The 20,644-nt window shown below is 41.0% G+C and overlaps 1 protein-coding gene across 2 annotated transcripts in view; it reads right to left on the bottom strand.

Moving 5' to 3' along the window:
- The window catches only part of ERBB4 (erb-b2 receptor tyrosine kinase 4), a 1,221,345-nt gene that overhangs the window by 551,561 nt on the left and 649,140 nt on the right, over nucleotides 1-20,644 (bottom strand). For both annotated transcript variants that reach the window (XM_038749108.1, XM_038749109.1), the window contains exon 3: nucleotides 18,417-18,603. In XM_038749108.1, the coding sequence (XP_038605036.1) occupies nucleotides 18,417-18,603 (187 nt within the window). The remainder of the gene's footprint in view (nucleotides 1-18,416; nucleotides 18,604-20,644) is intronic.

Raw genomic sequence — 20,644 nt, 5'->3', positions numbered from 1 at the left:
GGTTCTAATCCCAGCTCTGTCATGTGTCTGCTGTGTGACCTCAGGCAAGTCACTTAACTCCTCTGGGCCTCAGTTACCATATTGGTAAAATGGGGATTAAGACGGTGAGCCCCATGTGGGACAGGGTCTGGGTCCAGCCTGCTTAACTTGTATCTACTCCAGTACTTAGAACAGTGCTTGGCACATAGTATGTGCTTAACAAGTGCCATTATTATTACTATGATTATCATTCTTATTATTAACTCCATTGGAGCCTGGTTACATGGCTTCTATTCTGCAAAAGCCCCAGAACAAGGACCCTTACTTCAATTATGCAGAACCAGGTTAAATCACACTGCAGCTTCAAGGGCATCCAAACACTGGAAAGAGAAGAAAAGGGGCAGTCCAGGGGAGAAAGAGCATTGGGTCGGGGGTTGGCTGAAGAAGGAGGGTTATTAAACCTGTTGGGCGTGACTGGGAATATATTGGATGCTAAATAAGGGTCAGACTTGATAGGTCTCTGCCCCAGCAGGAAAAACAACAAATATTTCTTTTTTTTATGAGTGCCTCTTTCAACTCAGGCCTGTCCACTACCCTTGGGCATGCTGTAACTCTCTAGGAAGCACAGTGTCTCAAAAGGCCAGTTCCAATGAGCCACAGCCCCTCCCTTCAAGCCCATCAGACAGAGCTGACCTCTGCATTGGAGTTGTCAGTAATCTCCCCTTTCCCGCCCACAGCACCATTGGCCTCAGGACTCATTCTGGGGCTTCTTGAGGACCAGCGACTCTGTGTATTTCTCATCCATGTATTCTTTCCCAGTTCTTAAAATGGTGCTTTGCACAATAAATTCCTGATAAATCCTCTTACTCATAAATATTCTCAGTAGCTAAATAGTCAAGTTGCAAATACTCCAATGGAGTAGCAGTTTACAGTAACATAGTAAGCAGCATGGCCAAGTGAATAGAGCATGGGCCTGGGAGTCAGAAGGACCTGGGTTCAAATCCTCCCTCTGCCACTTGTCTGCTGTGTGACCTTGGGTAATTCACTTCACTTATCTATGTCTTCGTAAACTGTAAAATGGGGATTAAGAGTATGAGCCTCATGTGGGATAGGGACTGTGTCCAGCCTGATTAACTTGTATCTACCCCAACACTTAATACAGTGCCTGTCACATAGTAAGTGCTTAACAACTACCATAAAAAAAGTTAACCATTGCCTGTAAAAGATAATCCTTCAATTCAATCATTTTCATCCTCAGGATTTTTGTTTTATCACGGATTAATCTCTTAAATCTCACATAGTAGCCATGTTTCATAAATCAAGGTGAGCGATTGGAAATGACAAAGAGATTGAAACACCACGATCTTGGGAAATCTGGATTGAACCCTGATGGTTAGTTATGGACTGGCTTCAGAAATGAATTAACAGTTGGCCACTTTATTTGTGGCCACTGGATTAGTGGTAAAGATTATTAATGTGAAGATGCTATTTGAAGGAGGTTGTGTAATCTGCAGATAACAGGGCAGTCAACTGAGAGGAGCTTTAAATGAGCACTGGGCGATCTTGGCACAGAGAAGCAGTGCGGCCTAGTGAAAAGAGCACAGGTCTGGGGGTCAGAGGACTTAGGTTCTAATTCTGACTCTGCCTGTTGTGTGACCTTGGGAAAGTCCCCTAACTTCTCTGTGCCTCAGTCTCCTCATCTGTAAAATGGGGATTAAATATCCATTCTTCTTTCCCATTTAGATTGTGACATGATTATCATGTCTGACATGATTATCTGGTATGTACCAAAGTGCCTGTCCCATAGTGCTTTTCAAATATCTCTAATATTAGCTGGAGCAAGATTTTAATCATGCTATCATACTCCTGTTATTCCCTCTACTTTCACAATTTCCACAGCAAAATCCTGGAAGAAACTTGATGTCAAGGACCTGTTATATCAGTTCTAAATAAGTGACTGGAAGGATGCTATATTTAGTTCCATATTACCCCACTTGTTTTCATCACTTTTTCAACCCCTAAACAGGGAAGGGGCTATCAGGCAGGGAATTAAATGTATCAATTAAAGAACCAGGAGAAAAAAGGAAAGATAAAGAGAGAAGGAAAGGAGGAGAGAAGGAAGAGGAAGGTAAGAGGACACTTGAGATTAAATTTCTTACATTTACTCTCCCAGGTGCTGTACACAATAGGCACCCAATGAATTATAATAACTCCGCCTCCTCTTTCTCCTCTTTCCATCCTGGAGTTTGCATGTCTTCATGAGCCTGCAGCTGCAACATTTGTGGGTTCTGACACTTCTCTTCCTTCCCTAGAATACACACTTTCCCAGGAGCCTGTAACCATGGCAGTCTGTCTCTATTCATTTCCTCTCCTGGACCACACAAGGACACATTTCAAAGACAAAAACTCTGAGGCATGAGCCTGTATCTATGATGTTCTGACCAAACTCCTCTCCCTCTCCCAGGCCACAGTGCTGACAGTGCTTATAGACAATCTTTTATGTCCTGCTCAAAAATCAGATGGTGGAATTACGTAGTGGGTGCAATTATGTGAGTGAATACGGTATCTTTGTTTAGGGTTGAGGAATAATGTTTGACAAGGTCTTTCCTATAACCAGTATGGAACTATAAAAAACAAATATACCTTCTGGAGATAGACATTGTAAACTTCTTGATGAGAGGAAAAGTGGCCTTGCTGCTGCTGTACTCTTCTAAGTGCTCAGTACACTCTTAGCACTCAGTAGGACCACAATAAAAATCACCTGTACATTGAGGATGGTCTCATTTTGGGGGGTTCAGACTCATCACATGGTAGGCCTTGAGCTGGATGTTTGAAAGGTCCTACTTTAGACCATAGAGTGGGGACAGAATATCTGGCATGGCTGTGGTGATCATGGAGCTTGGGAGAGTACAGTATATATGAGGTGATGGCAAGACATATAAGTAGAGGTCTTTTGAAGGCAGGAGGACATGTGAGGCTACAAAGAAGGAGATCAGGGCTGGAGATGTAGATTTGGGAATCATCTTCATAGAGATTGTAGTTGAATTCATGTTTGTGAAAGTTAAGGTTGCCAATGCAAGAAGAGGGGCAAGACTTCCATTTTCTCTTTCTCCACTTTCTCTCTTTCTATCTATTCATTCATTGGTATTTATTGAGCACCTTCTGGGTGCAGAGCTCTGTATTAAGTGCTTGGGAAAGTTCAATACAACAGAGTTGGCAGAAACATTCCATGTCCACAATTAGTTTGCTATTGAGAGGGGGAGACAAACATTAACATAAATAAATAATTTACAATATATGAAGATATGTACATATGTGCTGTGGGGTTGAGGATGAATATCTCTGACTCCCTCTCTTTGTCTCCCTATTTCCATGTCATTCCATCTTTTTTTTCTCTCTCTCTTTCCCTCTCATTCTCTTTCATTGTCTTTCTATTTCCCTATTTCTCCCTCTCTCTTACTCCCTCTCTCTCTGTCTCCCTATTTCCCAATCTTTCTCCCTTCCTCAATGTCTCCCACCTCCTCTCCTTCTTTTCCTTTCCTCCCTTCCCCAAAACTTCTCTCTTCTTTCCCTGGATCCAGCCCTTAAACCCCCTCCAGAAATCATTGTAGAAAAGCATCAACAGGTGCAGGGGCCAAAGAGTGACTGCTGTGAAACGCATCCTAGATTTCTTGATGGCAAAACTGATTTACTCAATTCTGTGTCCTGGAACTATCTCCATGTAACATTAGACTTTTGAATTTTTCAGGTGAATGCACAGAGGACCACATAGTCACATACCTTGGTGGAGACACTGATGGTCTGACCTGGCTGCATTGTTGCTAGGCTGTACCACCTCTTTTTCCCCTGTTACCTAATGCCAGCCCAGGGCTTCCCTAGTTAACACAAAGTAACAGTAACCTGACTGTAAAAACCTATCTTGGGCACATGAGTTAAGCAGCATGCCCTCTCCCTGCTGCCTATACAGTAAGGAAGCAAGCCTAGTTTGTACGAATCTCTACAATCACCAAAACTCGAATGATGTTACCTGGGCCTTTGGTGGTTATTTTACAAAGGGATTCATTCTAAAGGACAGAGTTGCCACACATTGAAAACAGTCTTGACATTGAGTTTGGAAAAGCCAATTTCCTCCTCCAAGGATTAACTACCATAGTCACTTACCTCTAGCTTATTTGGAGCGTTTTCATTGCTTTGGTGTGATTTAGCTTGTTTGGGAGGATTGCTGAATATCATTCCCCCTCTAATACTTCCATTAGCCTCAGAAAAACACACCTCCCAAAGAAGGCATTTGACTTTCCCCAAGCTCTAGCATAATGACCAAGGTTCAATTTCCAAATTGGAACTTCCTTTGGAGGGATGTGCAGCAGATCTTTGCAGTGTTTTTTTCCTAATGTTTTATCTACAGGACAAAACATAGCTATTTCGGGAGCTAAGAGGAATGTCTTGGAGTGGAAAAAAAAGAGCTCTGTTCAACACTGCCCTCCTGTACAGTTTTCCAGTCAGCAAAGTTTGGATTCCTAGCTCTAGCTTCGGGGCTATGGTAATTCTGGCTGACAGATGCAGTATAGGTGTCCCTTGGGATATTCAATAGTGGGATTTGAATATCTCTATGTGTATATGTACATTTGCATGCCCCCTGTTTGCATGCATGTGTGCACATAATGACAGAGGACAGACTATTTTGTTTCTTAACATTTCCTTCGTTTTGAAATTGCACACACACATTCACCTGCATACTAAATTCTTAAAAAGAGCATACCCAGAGGTTTCACATGTCAGACACTAGAATGGTTTCTAGGCATCAAATAAAAGCTTGTCAGTGTGTTCTCTCTATGTGACACCTTTGTTCTTTTAAAACTTATGATACCCACATTCCTCATGACACATAGAAGGTTTCAATGCCTTATAGACAACTGGAAATATTATAAAATATCCATCTGTCATTCTAGCTGCGTATGCCCTTTGCACTTCACTTGAAATTCATTTTCCATGGAAACCAATATTTGGAAGTAAAATATTATTCCCAACTATTTACCCAGAAGCAAAAAGCAGTTCATATTTGGGCAGCAAAGCATGTTTGTCTGAGAAGGAAAATATTTCGATGCTTATTTGGTAATTTTCTATCTTGTAGTTTATGTGCATGTGAATTTGTTAATTCACCAATGCCTGCGATGTTTTAATAGTTCTTTATAGCACTGAACATCAATTCTACTTCTCCATTTTCAGTTTCAGTCTCTCCCTCTTATTCCCTGTCCCTCAGTGTTACCTATTTTAATTTCCCTTCTGGCTAAGTCCTAGGGTGTGACATGGTTTTTCATCTTTTCCTGTTTACATCTCTATTTCCATCTGTGGGTAAAGATGCCACTGCTTTTGTTTTTTTTCTCACTCATTCACGGAAGTGAATCCTTCTGACAAGCTGACAGGCAAGTTGTCTCAGGAAGGATGCTTTTCATACAGAACGGCCTCTCTGGAACCCTCTATTCACGGCAGACCAAACACATATGCACCATACTCAAATTGATAAAAATAAACAAAAGCTATTCTCCCACATCACACATCTCAGAGACTCAGCGTTATGATTCATTTTATTTAGTATAAAAAGAAATCCAGTAGCTGAAATGGTAGAACTCTGCCAGTGATTTGACAGAGACCCACAGGAATCAAGGAATCTCTAAGGTATTTTTATTCTCCTTACCTTCACTCATGAAGAAAACTACCAGGAAATGAATCTGGAGATGTATGTTGAGATCCCACCATCCCTTTCTCTCTAGACCTTTGTCACTTGATGATGATGATGATGGCATTTGTTAAGCGCTTACTATGTGTGAAGCACTGTTCTAAGCACTGGGGGGATACAAGGTGATCAGGTTGTCCCACATGGGGCTCACAGTCTTAATCCCAATTTAACAGATGAGGTAACTGAGGCACAGAGAAGTTAAGTGAGTTGCCCAAAGTCACACAGCTGACAAGCGGCAGAGTCAGGATTAAAACCTATGACCTCTGGCTCCCAAGCCAGACTTTCCACTGAGCCACACTGCTTCTCTTGTCACTTGAGAAAAGACCCAAAAGTCAGCTCTATTACCCCGGAGGTTCTTAATCAGTGAGACAGGAAATCAAGCAGCTGCTTCTAAGTGGCTCTGTCAATTGCTGTTTGGGCAGTAAGGGATGCCCTTCTCTCTCGCATAACAGGTGGAACTGCAGATCGAGGTACCTGACTTCACAAATGCACTTCTCACTATCACCTGTCCTTCTCTCAGGAGTGTCTGCAAGTTTCTCATTGAAGACAAACTCACTTGATTTGACAGAGTTCCAACAAGAACCTTAGAAATTACTGCCTGACCACATGAAATAAGCAATTGGTAAATGTGTAATTCAGAGAAAATCAAAGAGTTATACCTTACCCTACCATCTATTCATTCAGAACTCAAGGGGGCACATTCACATATTCAAAGCACGTTGTTCACTCAGTGTCAGGAATTGAAGAAAAAAATGATTAATGAGCCTCTTTTGGGATTTAATAATAATCTCCAAGGAATTGACTGAATTGATCACTCCTCGCAACAGAACGACTTCTGAGAACAAAACCAAGAAATTGTCATGAATGATAATGAACAGGATTTGCTTGGCACCCAAGGAATACCTGGGTTGGTAATCAGAAATTAAACCAGCTAAAATTATTTTTGATGCTCTCAACTAATTATCTTTTTCTTTCACTCCCTAAAAGTCATCGAAAGCTTCAAAAAGGAGATTTTACAGACTTCCCGAATAAATGGAGTCATTTATCAAATGAGTAATGGAACTAAGAACTTCCTGTTTTAAGATGTTAAACAAATTAAAACAAAGATATGAAGACTTTTGATAGTAAATGTCCAGTGGACGTAATATAATAATGCTATGATAAGGTAGTGTAATTTCATATAATAAATAATATATTCAAAAATTGATTGCTGTAATGTTATTAATCAATCAATAAATCCATCAATGGTTTTTATTGAGTGCTTACTATGTTCAGAGCACTATCCTAAGCATTTGGGAGAACACAATGCAACATAATTAGCTGATACATTCCCTGCCCATAATGAGTTTACAGTCTAGAGGAACATGCACACAGATTGAATGTGTACAATCTATACACTGCTCTCCTTGGTTTTTGAACTTGACATCACTGATGGTAAGTTTCTATAATAAAGGGGCTATCACACTGTTAATCAATCAATCAACAGTATTTATTGATCACCTGCTGAATACAGAGTACTTTACTAAGCACTTTGGAGAGTACCATAGAACTAGTAGAATCATTCATTCATTCAATCACATTTATTGAGCACTTACTGTGTGCAGAACACTGTACTAAGTGCTTGGGAGAGTACAACTATAAACAGACACTTTCCCTGCCCACAATGAGCTTACAGTCTAGATGGGGGAGAAAGGTATCAATATAAATAAATAAATTACAGATATGTTCTAAGCTCCTCACCATGCCTCGTTCTCGCCTGTCCCACCATCGACCCCTGGCCCACGCCACCCCCCTGGCCTGGAATGCCCCCCCTCCCCACATCCGCCAAGCTAGCTCTCTTCCTCCCTTCAAGGCCCTACTGAGAGCTCACCTCCTCCAGGAGGCCTTCCCAGACTGAGCCCCCTCCTTCCTCTCCCCCTCCTCCCATCCCCCCACCTTACCTCCTTCCCTTCCCCACAGCACCTGTATGTATGTATATATGTTTGTACGTATTTATTACTCTATTTATTTATTTATTTTACTTGTACATTTTTATTTTACTTATTTTATTTTGTTAATATGTTTTGTTTTGTTCTCTGTCTCCCCCTTCTAGACTGTGAGCCCACTGTTGGGTAGGGACCGTCTCTATATGTTGCCAACTTGTACTTCCCAAGCACTTAGTACAGTGCTCTGCACACAGTAAGTGCTCAATAAAGATGATTGAATGAATGAATGAATGAATGAATGAATGAATGAATAAGTCCTGTGGGGCTGGCAGGGGGGAGAACAAAGGGAGCAAGTCTGGGCAACACAGAAGGGAATGGAAGAGGAAAGGTGGGCTTAGTCTGGGAAGGCTTCTTGGTGGAGATGGGCCTTCAATAAGGCTTTGAAGTGCAGTAGAGTAGTTGTCTGTTGGACGTGAGGAGGGAGAACATTCCAGGCCAGTGGCAGGACATGGGCGGTGGCGAGATTGGCAAGATCAAGGCACAGTGAGGTTGGTAATAGAGGAGTGAAGTTGGCAGGCTGTGTTGTAAAAGGAGAGTAGCGAGGTAAGGTAGGAGGGGATAGTATGATCCCTGCCCTAGAGGATCTTATGATCTAGCTAGGAAGACAGACACTAAGATAAATTATAGATAGGAGGAGGTAATAGTGTATAAAGATATATATGCAAGTGGTGGTGGAAGGATTTCTGAATCCTCAGGTTTTAGGTAGTGTAGAAGAGCTGAAGTGGCAGTTATGTGATTTGTGAGATGAGAGATTAATCAGGAAGTCCTCCTGGAAGAGATGGAATTGGAAAAGGGTTTTGAAAATGGGGAGAGCAAGGGTTGGCCAAATGAGAAGGGGGAGGGATTACCAGCAAGAAGGAGGGTGTGAGCAAGAGGCCAGCGGTGGGAGAGATGAGAACCAGACACAGTGAGTAGGTCGCTTTGAGAGGAATGAAGTGTGAAAGCTGACAATCCTTTGAGGTCCTGTCTGTAGCAAAGAGGTTAAAGCACGCTCCTCTGTTGCCTAGTATTGTACTTTCCAAGCACTTAGTACAGTGCTGTGTACACAGTAAGTGCTCAATAAATATGATTGATTGCATGAATGAATGTGACGAATAGATGCTCCCTAAATGCAGGTGATGACGATGATGGCGATGATGGTGATGACTCAATCCCTAGTATTTTGCTCCCTATGCGCCTCCATTCATATACTCAAAATCTGGTTATATCACATTTTCTCTTATACAGTATTTTTTGAGCAAGAGCTAAATAATAAATGTAAAGAACATTGGACTGAGAAAAATACAGCCTGCTTCCCCCTTCTCCCCAAGCTACACTTAGATTCTCTCCTTTAGCCAGGCTTGAGATCTGCAAAAGATCAAACTTGTTTTCCTTTGTTGCTGTGTTCTCTTTGGCCATAAACAGTAATGTTGCACACAAACCTCAACAATCCCCCAGAGTGACACACACCTCATAGGAGTGGAGAAGAGACTCAGGCAAGGGGGAAAGAATAGTCTCTACTACATGGAGGCCTCAACTATTACACTTGGAACTTCATGAGGATAATAATGATAATAATAATAACAATACTAACAATGATGATGTTTGTTAAGTGCTTTCTATCTGCCCGAGGTCACACAGCAGGTAATTGGTGGAGCAGGGATTAGAACCCTGGTCCCTCTGACTCCCAAGCCAGTGCCCTATCCACTAGGCCATTTAGAGAGAGATTGTCTGGGGCCAGTGGGAAATTAATGAGGAAACCCACCATGACTTGGTGGAAATTATCCCCTAAGGAGTGGTCATACACAGTGGAAAAGATGATTTTTATGCAGTATGAAACACATTTGAAAGGTCATGTCTCGTATTAGAAGCAGCGTGGCTCAGTGGAAAGAGCACGGGCTATGGAGTCAGAGGTTGCGGGTTCAAATCCCGGCCCCGCCAACTGTCAGCTGTGTGACCTTGGGCAAGTCACTTAACTTCTCTGTGCCTCAGTTCTGTCATCTGTAAAATGGGGATTAAGATTGTGAGCCCCCCATGAGACAACCTGATCCCCTTGTAACCTCCCAGGGCTTAGAACAGTGCTTTGCACATAGTAAGCGCTTAATAAATGCCATCATTATTATTATTACTATAGGTAACATATAGGCTCACACTAAACCTGTGCAGTAGACTTCATGGGCAGAAAAGGAAGTGACTAGCATTGTGCCACCCTCTGGGTGGTGTTCACTTGAGCCAAAGGTGATGATGTAGCATGACCTAGTGGATAGAGAATGGGCCTGGGAGGCAAAGGACATGACTTCTAATCCCACCTTCACCACGTGTCTGCTGTGTGACCCTGGGCAAGTCACTTAGTTTCCCCCGTGTCACAGTTAGCTCATCTATAAAATGGAGATTAAGATTGTGAGCCCTGTGTGGGACAGGGACTGTGTCCAACCTGATTGGCTTGTATCTACTCCAGCATTTAGTATGGTGCCTGGCACATAGAAAGCACTAAACAGAACAAAACAAAAAAATGGCTCCGGGCCACTACCAAAAGACCAACAGCAACTCATATGAATGAGAAAATGGGGGACGGGTTGCATGTGGAAAAACAAAATACTTAGTTTAACTGTAATTATTTGCATACGAGTGAATTTTAAATACAGTCTTAATTTTCTTTAAAATTTAAACTAGCTTTAAAATAAGGGTAAATTGAAACATAAGTTTATAGGCATCTATTATAATATTAATAATAATACTTAGCAGTATTTGTTAAGCATTTTCTATGAACCAAATTCTGTACTAAGCTCTGGGGTAGATACAAGATAATCAAATCAAACACAATCTAAGGGGGTAGGGTACTAGAAAAATGGCTCTATTAACCAAGCTCAAATTTTAATGTTTTTCTAATTCTTAGCATTTATAAGTTATCAAATCAATTCACAACGCTGACAAACACCACAGTTATTGATGCTTTTTAGTGCTATTGATTAGAATAACAACATGTGGTCTTATTACACATTTGTTTTCTCAAAGAACATGACACAACATACCTCGACATCAAATGTATCAATTTTCTAAATATTACTCTTGGAATTTGCTAATATATTTAAAGGGCATTTGAACTAAGACAAGAATTTCTGACATACACCCTCCCCAGTAACCCCAAAGAGCTGTACTGATCAAGTTTTAATTGCAAAGATTTATCATTATGACATGTAATTTCTAAATACATGAAATGACAATGTAATGCATAGTTGTGAAGTTCAGTAACTCATTCAAAATATGCATAGTAGTGTCCAGACATTTAGTGGGTTTTTTACTTCATTCAGTCTTTCTACTTGTCCTATTCCAATTCTATTTTTGCAAGCTGGTTAAAAGGGCCTTAATTTTCCCATCTTTTCTTTGAAAAATAAAATTAATAATTCTTCAGTCTTCATACAGCAGGAAGATTATCATAGGCTCGAACTCCATTTACAAGCACTTGGATTCACTTGGTAATAATATGCCTGATATTTATTAAGCCCTTCCTAATGCAGTGCAATCCAATCAGACATAGTCCACATGGGGTTCACAGTCTAAACCCAGGGGGGCAGGGATAGGGGAAACAGGTATTTAATTCCCATTTTACTGATGAAGAAATGGAGGCACAGGGAAGTTGAGTGACTTGCTCAAGGTCACCCAGCAGGCAAATGGCAGAGCCAGAATTAGAACTGAGTCTCATGACGCTCAGTCCTAGCCTGATTCCACTGAGCCAGGCAGCTTCTCGCTAGCTGGCACAATGCTCTGCACTCAAGCGCTCAATAAGTATCATTAATTGATTGCTTGATGGCAATTACATTTTTTTAATGGTATCTGTTAAGGACTAACTATTTTCCAGACAGTACTAAGGAGCAGGGTAGATACAAGATAATCAGGTTGCATACAGCCCAGGTCTCACACGTCTCAAATTTTAATCCTCATTTTCAGATGAGGTAACTAAGACACAGAGAAGTTAAGTGACTTGCCCAAAGTCACCCAGCAGACAAGTGACAGATTCAGGATTAGAATCCAGGTCCTTCTGACTCCCAGGCTCATGCTCTATCCACTAGGGAACACTGCTTTTCATAATCACTGATCATCCTCTTTACCCATTTCTGAGTTAATAAAGTTGAGTCTCCTTAACACACACACATATATCCATGAATAGTACTGCATCAGAAGTGGTGGTGGGAGATGCAATACATCTGTCTGACTAAACGAGATGCTCTTCAAAATCCCAGCCGAGAAATTGGAGCCTATTTGAATATGTATTAACGGAAAACAGTTGACATCCACTTATGTGTGCAAAGGAAAGCTAAAGAGAAGCAGGTGGGTGACAACTGCTTGTCAATCACTCTGCTGTCATGTGAAGAAAGTCTGGCCAATTTGATTATAGTGCTGAATAATCCTATGTCTCTTCTGGTTAAACAAAATGTTTTATGAGGGATTTGGTAATGAAGGTATAGTGGGGTTTCAGGGAGGCAGTGAGGTCTGGAAGAAAGCACTCAGGACTGGGAGTCAGCAGACCTAGGTTCTGATCCCAGCTCTGTCACTTCTCTGCTGTGTGATCACAAGTCATTTAATTTATCTGGGCCTCAGTTTCCTCTTCTGTATATCCCTGTTCTCTCTCAGTTAGACAGGCCTGTGTGGGACAAATATGTTTGATCTGATTTTGTTGTATCTGCCTTAGTGCTTGGCCCATAGTAAGCGCTCTTAACAAATGTCACAGTTATTACTGGTGCTTGAATTTCCTGATTTGGGATGGTAGATTTTCCTACAATAATAGTCTTTCAAAGGCATGTTACTGGTCACTGGCCACTTTCTGCTAAACTCATTAGAGAGGCATTTCTTCCAAAAACATTCTCAGTTCTTCATTGAACCTCTTTTCCTTGGGTTTGCTCTTGGTTTCCAACCTTTGTTCACAACACAGAACTGGAAACTGTGAACAGCTCCTGACATTATGATATTATTACATAGCAATATAGTCACATTGTCATTGTTTTGAGGCCAGTAGAAACTCCAACTGGCTCTGGATGTACTATGAAAGCAATTTCAACCTTGGAATGTGCTAAAATGTTTAGGTTGTTTTATCTGTACACACTTGGAAGAAATAGTTGAGAAAGGTATTAGGCTCATTTCCCCAAGATATAATGATGGCTTGAACTGACTTTCACATTTTCTGACTTCAAAGTAGGAGTCTAATTTAGGAAAGAGGAAAGGGGAGAAAGAGGAAAGAGGAAATCAAATGAGGTGAAGTGAGGCAAAGGTACCAGATTTCACATCCTCACTCTTTTGTCCAATCTTTAGTAGCCATGAGAGATTAGGACTTGGTTTGAGGAAAACAACTGCTCCGGCCATGCTGAATATCATGCTAAAAGCTAGTGTTGTCCCCAAGTCCCAGCCAGTGCAGTCATTTTAAAAATGAAGTCTATGTCTTGCTTGAAATTGTAACATATACATGGAATAAAAATAGAAATTTTGAGTGGAAGAGTGTCTGCACATGAATAGCCAGCAACAGTTTAAGGAAGGCATTCTATAAATTAAAGGTAAGAGTACTTGTGTTAAGTGGCTGCCCTCTCAAAGTTCCCATAGGAAACCCTTCTGAGACACTACAGAAGTTCTATTCCATCGAGCAACATGATTCAGTAGATTTTCTTTTTACCTGAATTTTCATCCTAGTAACTCTTCACATCTTTCGTTACTGTGTATATTTGTGTAACCTTTCCCTTTAGGGTATTAAAGCTCTGTAGAGCTCCGTCACAGGCAATGCAGATTTTTTACAAGTAAAAATACCTGGTGTAATGTTATGTTTGAAACTATTTCCCAGTAGGGTCTGCTGCAGCTTCCTAATCTCCACTCTCTCCTCCTAGATTTTTTTTTCCAGGTCTTGGAACATTCTCAGTGTTCATAGAGGTGCTTTCCTACCCTGACTGCCCCTATTCCAGCAAACCAACAATATAGAGAGTAATCCCCCTAAGAAACACAGCCATCCTGGAAGTGGGATTGTCAGTTTTAATTTAGTTTCCCGAAAACTCCAAAGCTAAGGGATAAACTCCCTTAGCTTTCCAAATTCCTCCCTAAGATGAACCTGTTCCTTGAAAAATTCCAAACATGGTACGTCCTCCTTCCACTGAATATATAAAAATCTCTGGAGTCTTCAAACTTTATCACCTTCATACCCAGGACAGACCACATTAGAGTTGTTCTAACAGCCCTATTGAGACCATAAACTCTTAAATGGAGCCTTTATTATCTGAAAACTCAGTCCACAAAGGGTCCTCAACAAATAATAAACATCAGTGCCTGGAGAATAGTCATATTTTCTAAAATGCATTCAAATTCTCCAATTTTATTTTTTTTCAATTATTAAGATAGAGAAAAGTGACAACATTAAAAAAAATGTTTCCTCCAAGAACCTAACACATTTTTTGTCTATTCAATTTGGAGCAGTTTTGATTCACCATCCTTCTTTTGCTCTACAAGAACACTGCGGTAGTCGTAGTAGTTATATTTTTTAAGTACTTGCTCTGTTCAGATCATTGAACTAAGTACTGGGAAAAAAATACAAAAATGAAGGTTATGCACAGTTCCTGGCCCTCATGAGCTCACAATCAAAGACCAAGGGATGAAACTATAAAAATACAAAACAATATAAAAGACAAGGACAGTGCTATGAACATCAAGTGAAATAGGGCATTATGGCTACAGGAGTAGGCATTTGGGCTGCTTGGTGCTCAGAGTCCCAAATTCACAGTCACAGTGGCAGTCACAGCCTTTCTAACATCTGTTGTATTCTCCCCAGTTCTTAGTACAGTGCTTTACACACAGTAAGCACTCAGTAAATATGACTGAATGAAGGAATGACGATGTTCCAAAAGCTGAAAATGTACACTGCTGCTCACTCATTGTAACTCAAACTTATCTGTCCGTCCACTGACCCCTTGCCCATGTCCTCCCTCTGGCCTAGAACTCCCATCCCCATGACTTCTGACAGACCACCACTCAGTTCATTTTCAAAGTCCTACTAAAATCGTATCTAATCCAAGGGGCCTTCCCTAACTAACCTCTCACTTCCCCTAACTGCACTCCCTTCTGCATCACTGAGACACCTTGGATCTGGGAAGGAGTGTCACTTAGTGGAGAGAGTATGAGCCTGGGAGTCAGAAAACCTGGGTTCCAGTTCTGGCTTCCCACATACCTGCTGTATGACTGTGGGCAAGTCACATAACTTCTCCTTGTCTAAGTTCCCTTACCTGCAAAATAGGATTCAATACCTGTTCTTCCTCTTATTTAAACAGTAAGCTCCATGTAGGATCTGATTATCTTATATCTACCTCAGTACTCTGTATAGTGCTTGGCACATAGTACGTGCTAACAAATACCATAACTATTTCTATTATTACTACCCCTCAAGCAGTTTGATTTTCACCCCACCCTCCCAGCATGCATACCTACCCCTCTGTAATTAGTTTAATGTCTGTCTCCCCCTCCAGTCTGTGAGCTCACTGTGGATAAGGTTTGTGTCTACCAACTTTGTTGTACTGCACTCTCCTAAGTGCTTAGTACAGTACTGTCCACACAGTGCTTAATAAATACCATGATTGATTGATTGATTGATTGATTCTTCATCCTTATGGATGGAGAAGAAGGGGCAGATGGTAGTACCAGTGTGGTGTGTTTTGTGTTTGTGTGTGTGCATGTGTGTGCATGTGTGTGGGGGGGGTGGGGGGGAGAATATCCAGTGCATCAGTAGCCCAGTATAGTTCTTTTTTTCTATTCCCATGAACAAAACAACACTGGAGTTGATCATTGCCTACAACAAGCAATCCACCATAATAAAAATTAAAGCTTTATTTCCACATGGATGGATTTAATACAACGGGGAAGAAAGGGCAGAATCTTTTCACTAACATCTTTGTAATAGGTGGTTGCTGATGTTGAATATGAGAAGCAGCTAACACTAGAAATCATTAGATAATGGTTTGCTCCAGTACATAATTCTTCATAGAGTGCATTCAAACCATTGAGTGATAGTGTTTCAAGCATTAGAAAAGAGTAAAAAATGAAAGTCATGTAGCCTAAGAATCTGGGTAAAAATCTGTTCTCTCAAAATATAGTGTAAGTGGACACTATTCATTTTTGTGAATCCAAATTTCTAGGGAGGGTAGTTGCTATTGTACCACCCATGCATTAAGCTTAGTGTTGCCCTTTTAATTAAAAAAAAAAATAAAAAAGTGTTCTCTCCCATGTACACCCCATGCCCCAACTGGAATTACTTCATTTCTCCACTGTATTAGACTCATACAAGGAATCCTGTTACTTTGCGCCCTGCAAACTCTCTGTTGTTATGCACTCTGATAGCAGGGTGCAAAACGAAAGTGAGAAAAAAGTACAGAAACATTGCATCATTGATATAAGCTATGTTTTTGCTTTTTATTTCCCTGAAAATAATTTCCAGGATGCTTGAATAAAGGATGTTTGGAGGAATCATGGGATGGTTGTCCTCTCAGACATCAATGCTGACTTGCTTGTCCTTTTTGGGAGATCAAATGATCATTTTCATAGATACCACTGATACCACTGATACCAAATTCACAGTCATGGTGGCAGTCCCAGCCTTCTTAACATCTACTGTACTTTCCCAAGCTCTCAGTACAGTGCTTTGCACACAGTAAGTGCTCAGTAAATTCAGTGATTCAATGACTGAATGCAGTTCATATACCACCAATTAGTGGACTTTACTGAGCACTTACCTGTGTGCTGAGTACTGTACGAAGCACTTCGGAGAATAGCATAGAGAGTTAATCAACCTAATCATTTTTATTGAGTTCTAACTTTGTGCAGAGCACTGTACTAAGTACTTGGGAGAGAAGTGTATACCAGAATTGGAAAATATGCTACTTTCAAACAACAAGATGACAATCTTGGTAGTGTTGCTGTTACCTAATGACAGGGTCAGGTGTCAGATGAGAGTAGGTTGAGGTGCCATGATGTCTGCTGCTGTAGTATGACCAGTGAAGGAGCCAAGCTCTCTCCAGCCAACCCACCCCTTCAATCTCTCTCCACCTCCCACTGCCACATTTCACATCCTAATAATATTCAATTAGGAATTTCTGATAACCAACCCCCAACGCAGCCTCATTAATCTAGAATTGTGAGAAAATTAAGTAGAAAGCTGAGAAAACACTAGCATTAATTAATAACACCTACTGAGGAGCCTTTTATCCTACCTATACAACCTCTCTAAGTATACTTTCAGATTAAAATAAAATGACCAGGTTTTTCATTCTTTCCAAAACAGTTACTCATCACCGTGAACACTAACAAATAAAGAGAAAGATAAACAACTTAATGGAACGATCCAATATATGTCCAGCAAGAAAAAAAATAACCCAAATTGAATAAGCAGTTCCTGAAAATTCAAAACTATATACCAGATAGGGCATTCAAGGGCAAGGTTAAGGATTCGTGTGAGACATGTCCACCAGAAGCAGTCAGAACTGAAGAGGACCACTGCTGCTTTGGCTGAGATGAACTTGTGGTCTCTCCATGTCCACCGAACATGAGCAAAAGCAAAGATGTCAAGTTTTGCATCATAAGAACCTTGTTTGCATGATCATATGAAACATTTGTAACATACAAGCATGCACTAATCCTGCACAGTAAATTCTGTGAGGCGGCAGGGAAGTGACTGATGTCACATCATCCTTTGGGTGGTGCTCAAACTGTGGGCTTCAGTCCAGAATGTGAGTCCAGAGGCAAGTGTGGAGTCTGCATATGGGATTCCATTTGGTAATATACTCTTTCTTCCAACCCTAGCTCCCTTCTGCTGTTGAATAACTAGGGGAGGATCCATTGGGTCTGTGAACTAACTCCAACTGCTTACCATCTGATTAGAACCCCAGGCCTTCCTGCTTACAGCACTCAGGAGAGGGGCTTCGATGGATTCTGGATAACATGATGCTGAACCCAGGGACTCCAAGCTCCGTTTAACAGGGTTCATTCATTCAATTCACTCAACAGCATTTATTGAGAACAACCTGTATGCAGAGCATTGTACTAAGTGCTTCAGAGAGTAGAATACAACAATAAACAGACACATTCCCTGCCCACAACGAGCTTACAGTCTAGAGTTGCAGCTCCCACACATGGCTGGGGCTTTTTCTCCATGCAGCTCCGGTGCACTGCACTGTGGCTCATTTGTGGTTTCTGCGAGCTTTCACTAGCAATAGCCCAGAGCAGCAGGCAGGAATGGAAGATCTGCCCCAGGAGGGGAAGTGACTGAGTGGCGGGGAAAGGTATCCCATCAGGACGTGCTTGAAGGTGATGTTGGGTGGGGGCGAGGACTACCTCACTGGCTTCAGCTCATGCAGCTTGGGACCCCTTTGTGGATTCAGGGCCCTCCCAATTTGCTTTGTGAACCTCTGAACCAATCAGCCCCTGACCATATGTAGGTCAGTTCAAATGGGATTTAGCACTTTCCTGTCTTTTAGACAGAGCTCACAATATATTTAAATAAAAGCAGGAAAATGAGAACTCCACAATGAAAATGAGTACCAAATATCCACACGCCTTCGATCCACATATGACTAACTGCATAACCCATGAGCTTCGGAACATGTATGTACCTACATAGCCTCACCAGATTGCATCTGTATCTGTAGCTCTACTCACACATTGATATATACATAGATCTATTAACCGCAACAGACAAAAAGAAGCAATCGAGGCCTTACCAGTCAAGTTCTTGAGGCCTAGTTCTTGGAGGCCAAAGTTCCCATCTTTCCTGTAGTTGAGAAAGATCGCCAGAGCATATCGATCCTCATAGAGCTTTGTTCCTCGAATGATACGGAGATTCTCCAGAGGGAGATGACGAAACTGATTTAGGGCCACTAAGACGTACCCTGTGACTTCTCGGATGGACTGCAAGAAACACAAGTATATGCCTGTGTTAAAATGGTAAGGTCATTCCCAACGTATATACTAGTATTATCTACAATCCTCAAATTGGCTGGCTCACTGGGTTCCACGGAAACAATTTCAAGGCCTCAACAAAGCATGTATCCAATGCCTCTTTATTTAACATGTTCTAGTTTGGAAATTCAAGAATCCCAGGAAGCAAAGGCTGGATTCTCATTTTGCTGTGAGTTGAGTTTTGAATGAATGCAAAGATGGGTGTCTTTGAGAGAGCGAAGTGGTGATACATATGCTATAGCTGAGAATGAAATTCAATGAAAGAAACTAAGATTCTGTTAACAGGTAGTTGGATCCTCAGCAAACACATTAAAACACAATGTAAGGAGCCAAAATTGTTTATAAAATGAAATGCTATACTTGTCACTGATGAAACGAATGTGTATGACTTTGTAGAAGAACAGGCTGATCAAACATAGCTATTTGTATTTTCTGCCCCATTCATTACCACACTTTTTCCTTATTTTCATAACCATTACTTCTTCAGAGAGCTAATACATTTGAAATAAAAAAAAACATACCATTCAGAAGGGGAATGTTTATTCCTGAAAAAATCAGACGACACAATGCAGAAACTTCCTAGATTTCTGGTTGTTTTGAAATCAGTGTCCTAGATCTTGAATTTTGAACCCACTAGATTGTAAATTTCTTGATGGCAGGGATCTTAACAGTGCTTGACACAAAGTGCTTAACAAATACTATCATTATTATCATGCATCCAACTTTATTGTACTGTACTCTTCCAAGCACTTAGTATAGTGCTTCTTAACCACTCACAGCTAATAAATAACATTGATTGATTGAGGTCAGTGAATTTTAGAACTTATTTTAGGATTTCCTGGGAGTGGTCCTTCACTAAAGAGCCTTCATTAGGAACGCTAAAAAAAAACCTAGGTTGAATTGGGAATATACCAAAATACTTACAAGAGGAAAGGCTTGAAAAAATAGACAAAAAAAGAAAGTTCTACAAACCAAGCATCAATACTGTCATAATTAAATTTGCTCTTATTTGGTAATAGTCCAATGCTTCCCATGCATAATCTGTTTGCTTCTTGTGCCTTCTATGGTCACTTGCTATAACGATGAACAAGTAGAAAGCTATGATGATCTAATCTTAAAAATGTATTTTCTTTATCACTGTCTTCTTCAGTTCTTAAAGAGCTGCAAACCAATTGGCCAGGAATTTAACCCACCCTTCCCATGTGGAAGGACAGAATTGGATGGCTGAGAATGAATCATCACTACAACTGCATTTACAACCCAAGCACATATTCTATTGCTGATAGGACATGCCCACCCCACCTTAACCACTGGTGTTTGAGGTGCGCTTATCCGAAAGGCAAGGAACCGTAACTGCATTTTCATGGATGAAGTGTGCAAGAGATTATAATAATAATAATTGTGGTATTTGTTGAGTGCTTACTGTGTGCCAGACACTGAACTAAGCCCTCGAGTGGGTACAAGCAAATTGGGTTGACACAGTTCCTGTACCGTGTGGGGCTCACAGTCTTAATCCCCCTTTTACAGATGAGGTAACTGAGGCACAGAGAAGTGAAGTGACTTGCTCAAGGTCACAGAGCAGACAAGTAGTGAAGGCAGGATTAGAACACATGACCTTCTGATTCCCATGCCGGTGCCCTATCTACTCTCTCACCTCTCACTCACATTCATAGATGCCATCTTGCCATCTGCACCACTATCTTCAAAATGAAGTACCACTCTAATAAACAACTATTTGATAATAGGGCTTGAAATGACATCTGGGCAGAGCTGTTTCGGATTGTAACCAATCCATGGGCGTGTTATGGTGATAATTTTGTTTCCCTGTTCTACCACTGCTTCCTTCCGGGTCATGCTCAAAAAAAAAAAAGTCTTCTACAAAAAACCCTGAATTGACTTTAATGTGCCAATGGATCTTTGATATGGAGATGTCCCAGCGATATGAAGGGAATGAATATTTTAAATTAAGTCAGAGGACAGGGCTGTAAAT

This window comes from Tachyglossus aculeatus, chromosome 7 (genome assembly GCF_015852505.1).
Source record: "Tachyglossus aculeatus isolate mTacAcu1 chromosome 7, mTacAcu1.pri, whole genome shotgun sequence".
Classification (NCBI taxonomy): domain Eukaryota; kingdom Metazoa; phylum Chordata; class Mammalia; order Monotremata; family Tachyglossidae; genus Tachyglossus; species Tachyglossus aculeatus.
This window is presented reverse-complemented; position numbering and strand designations above follow the sequence as displayed.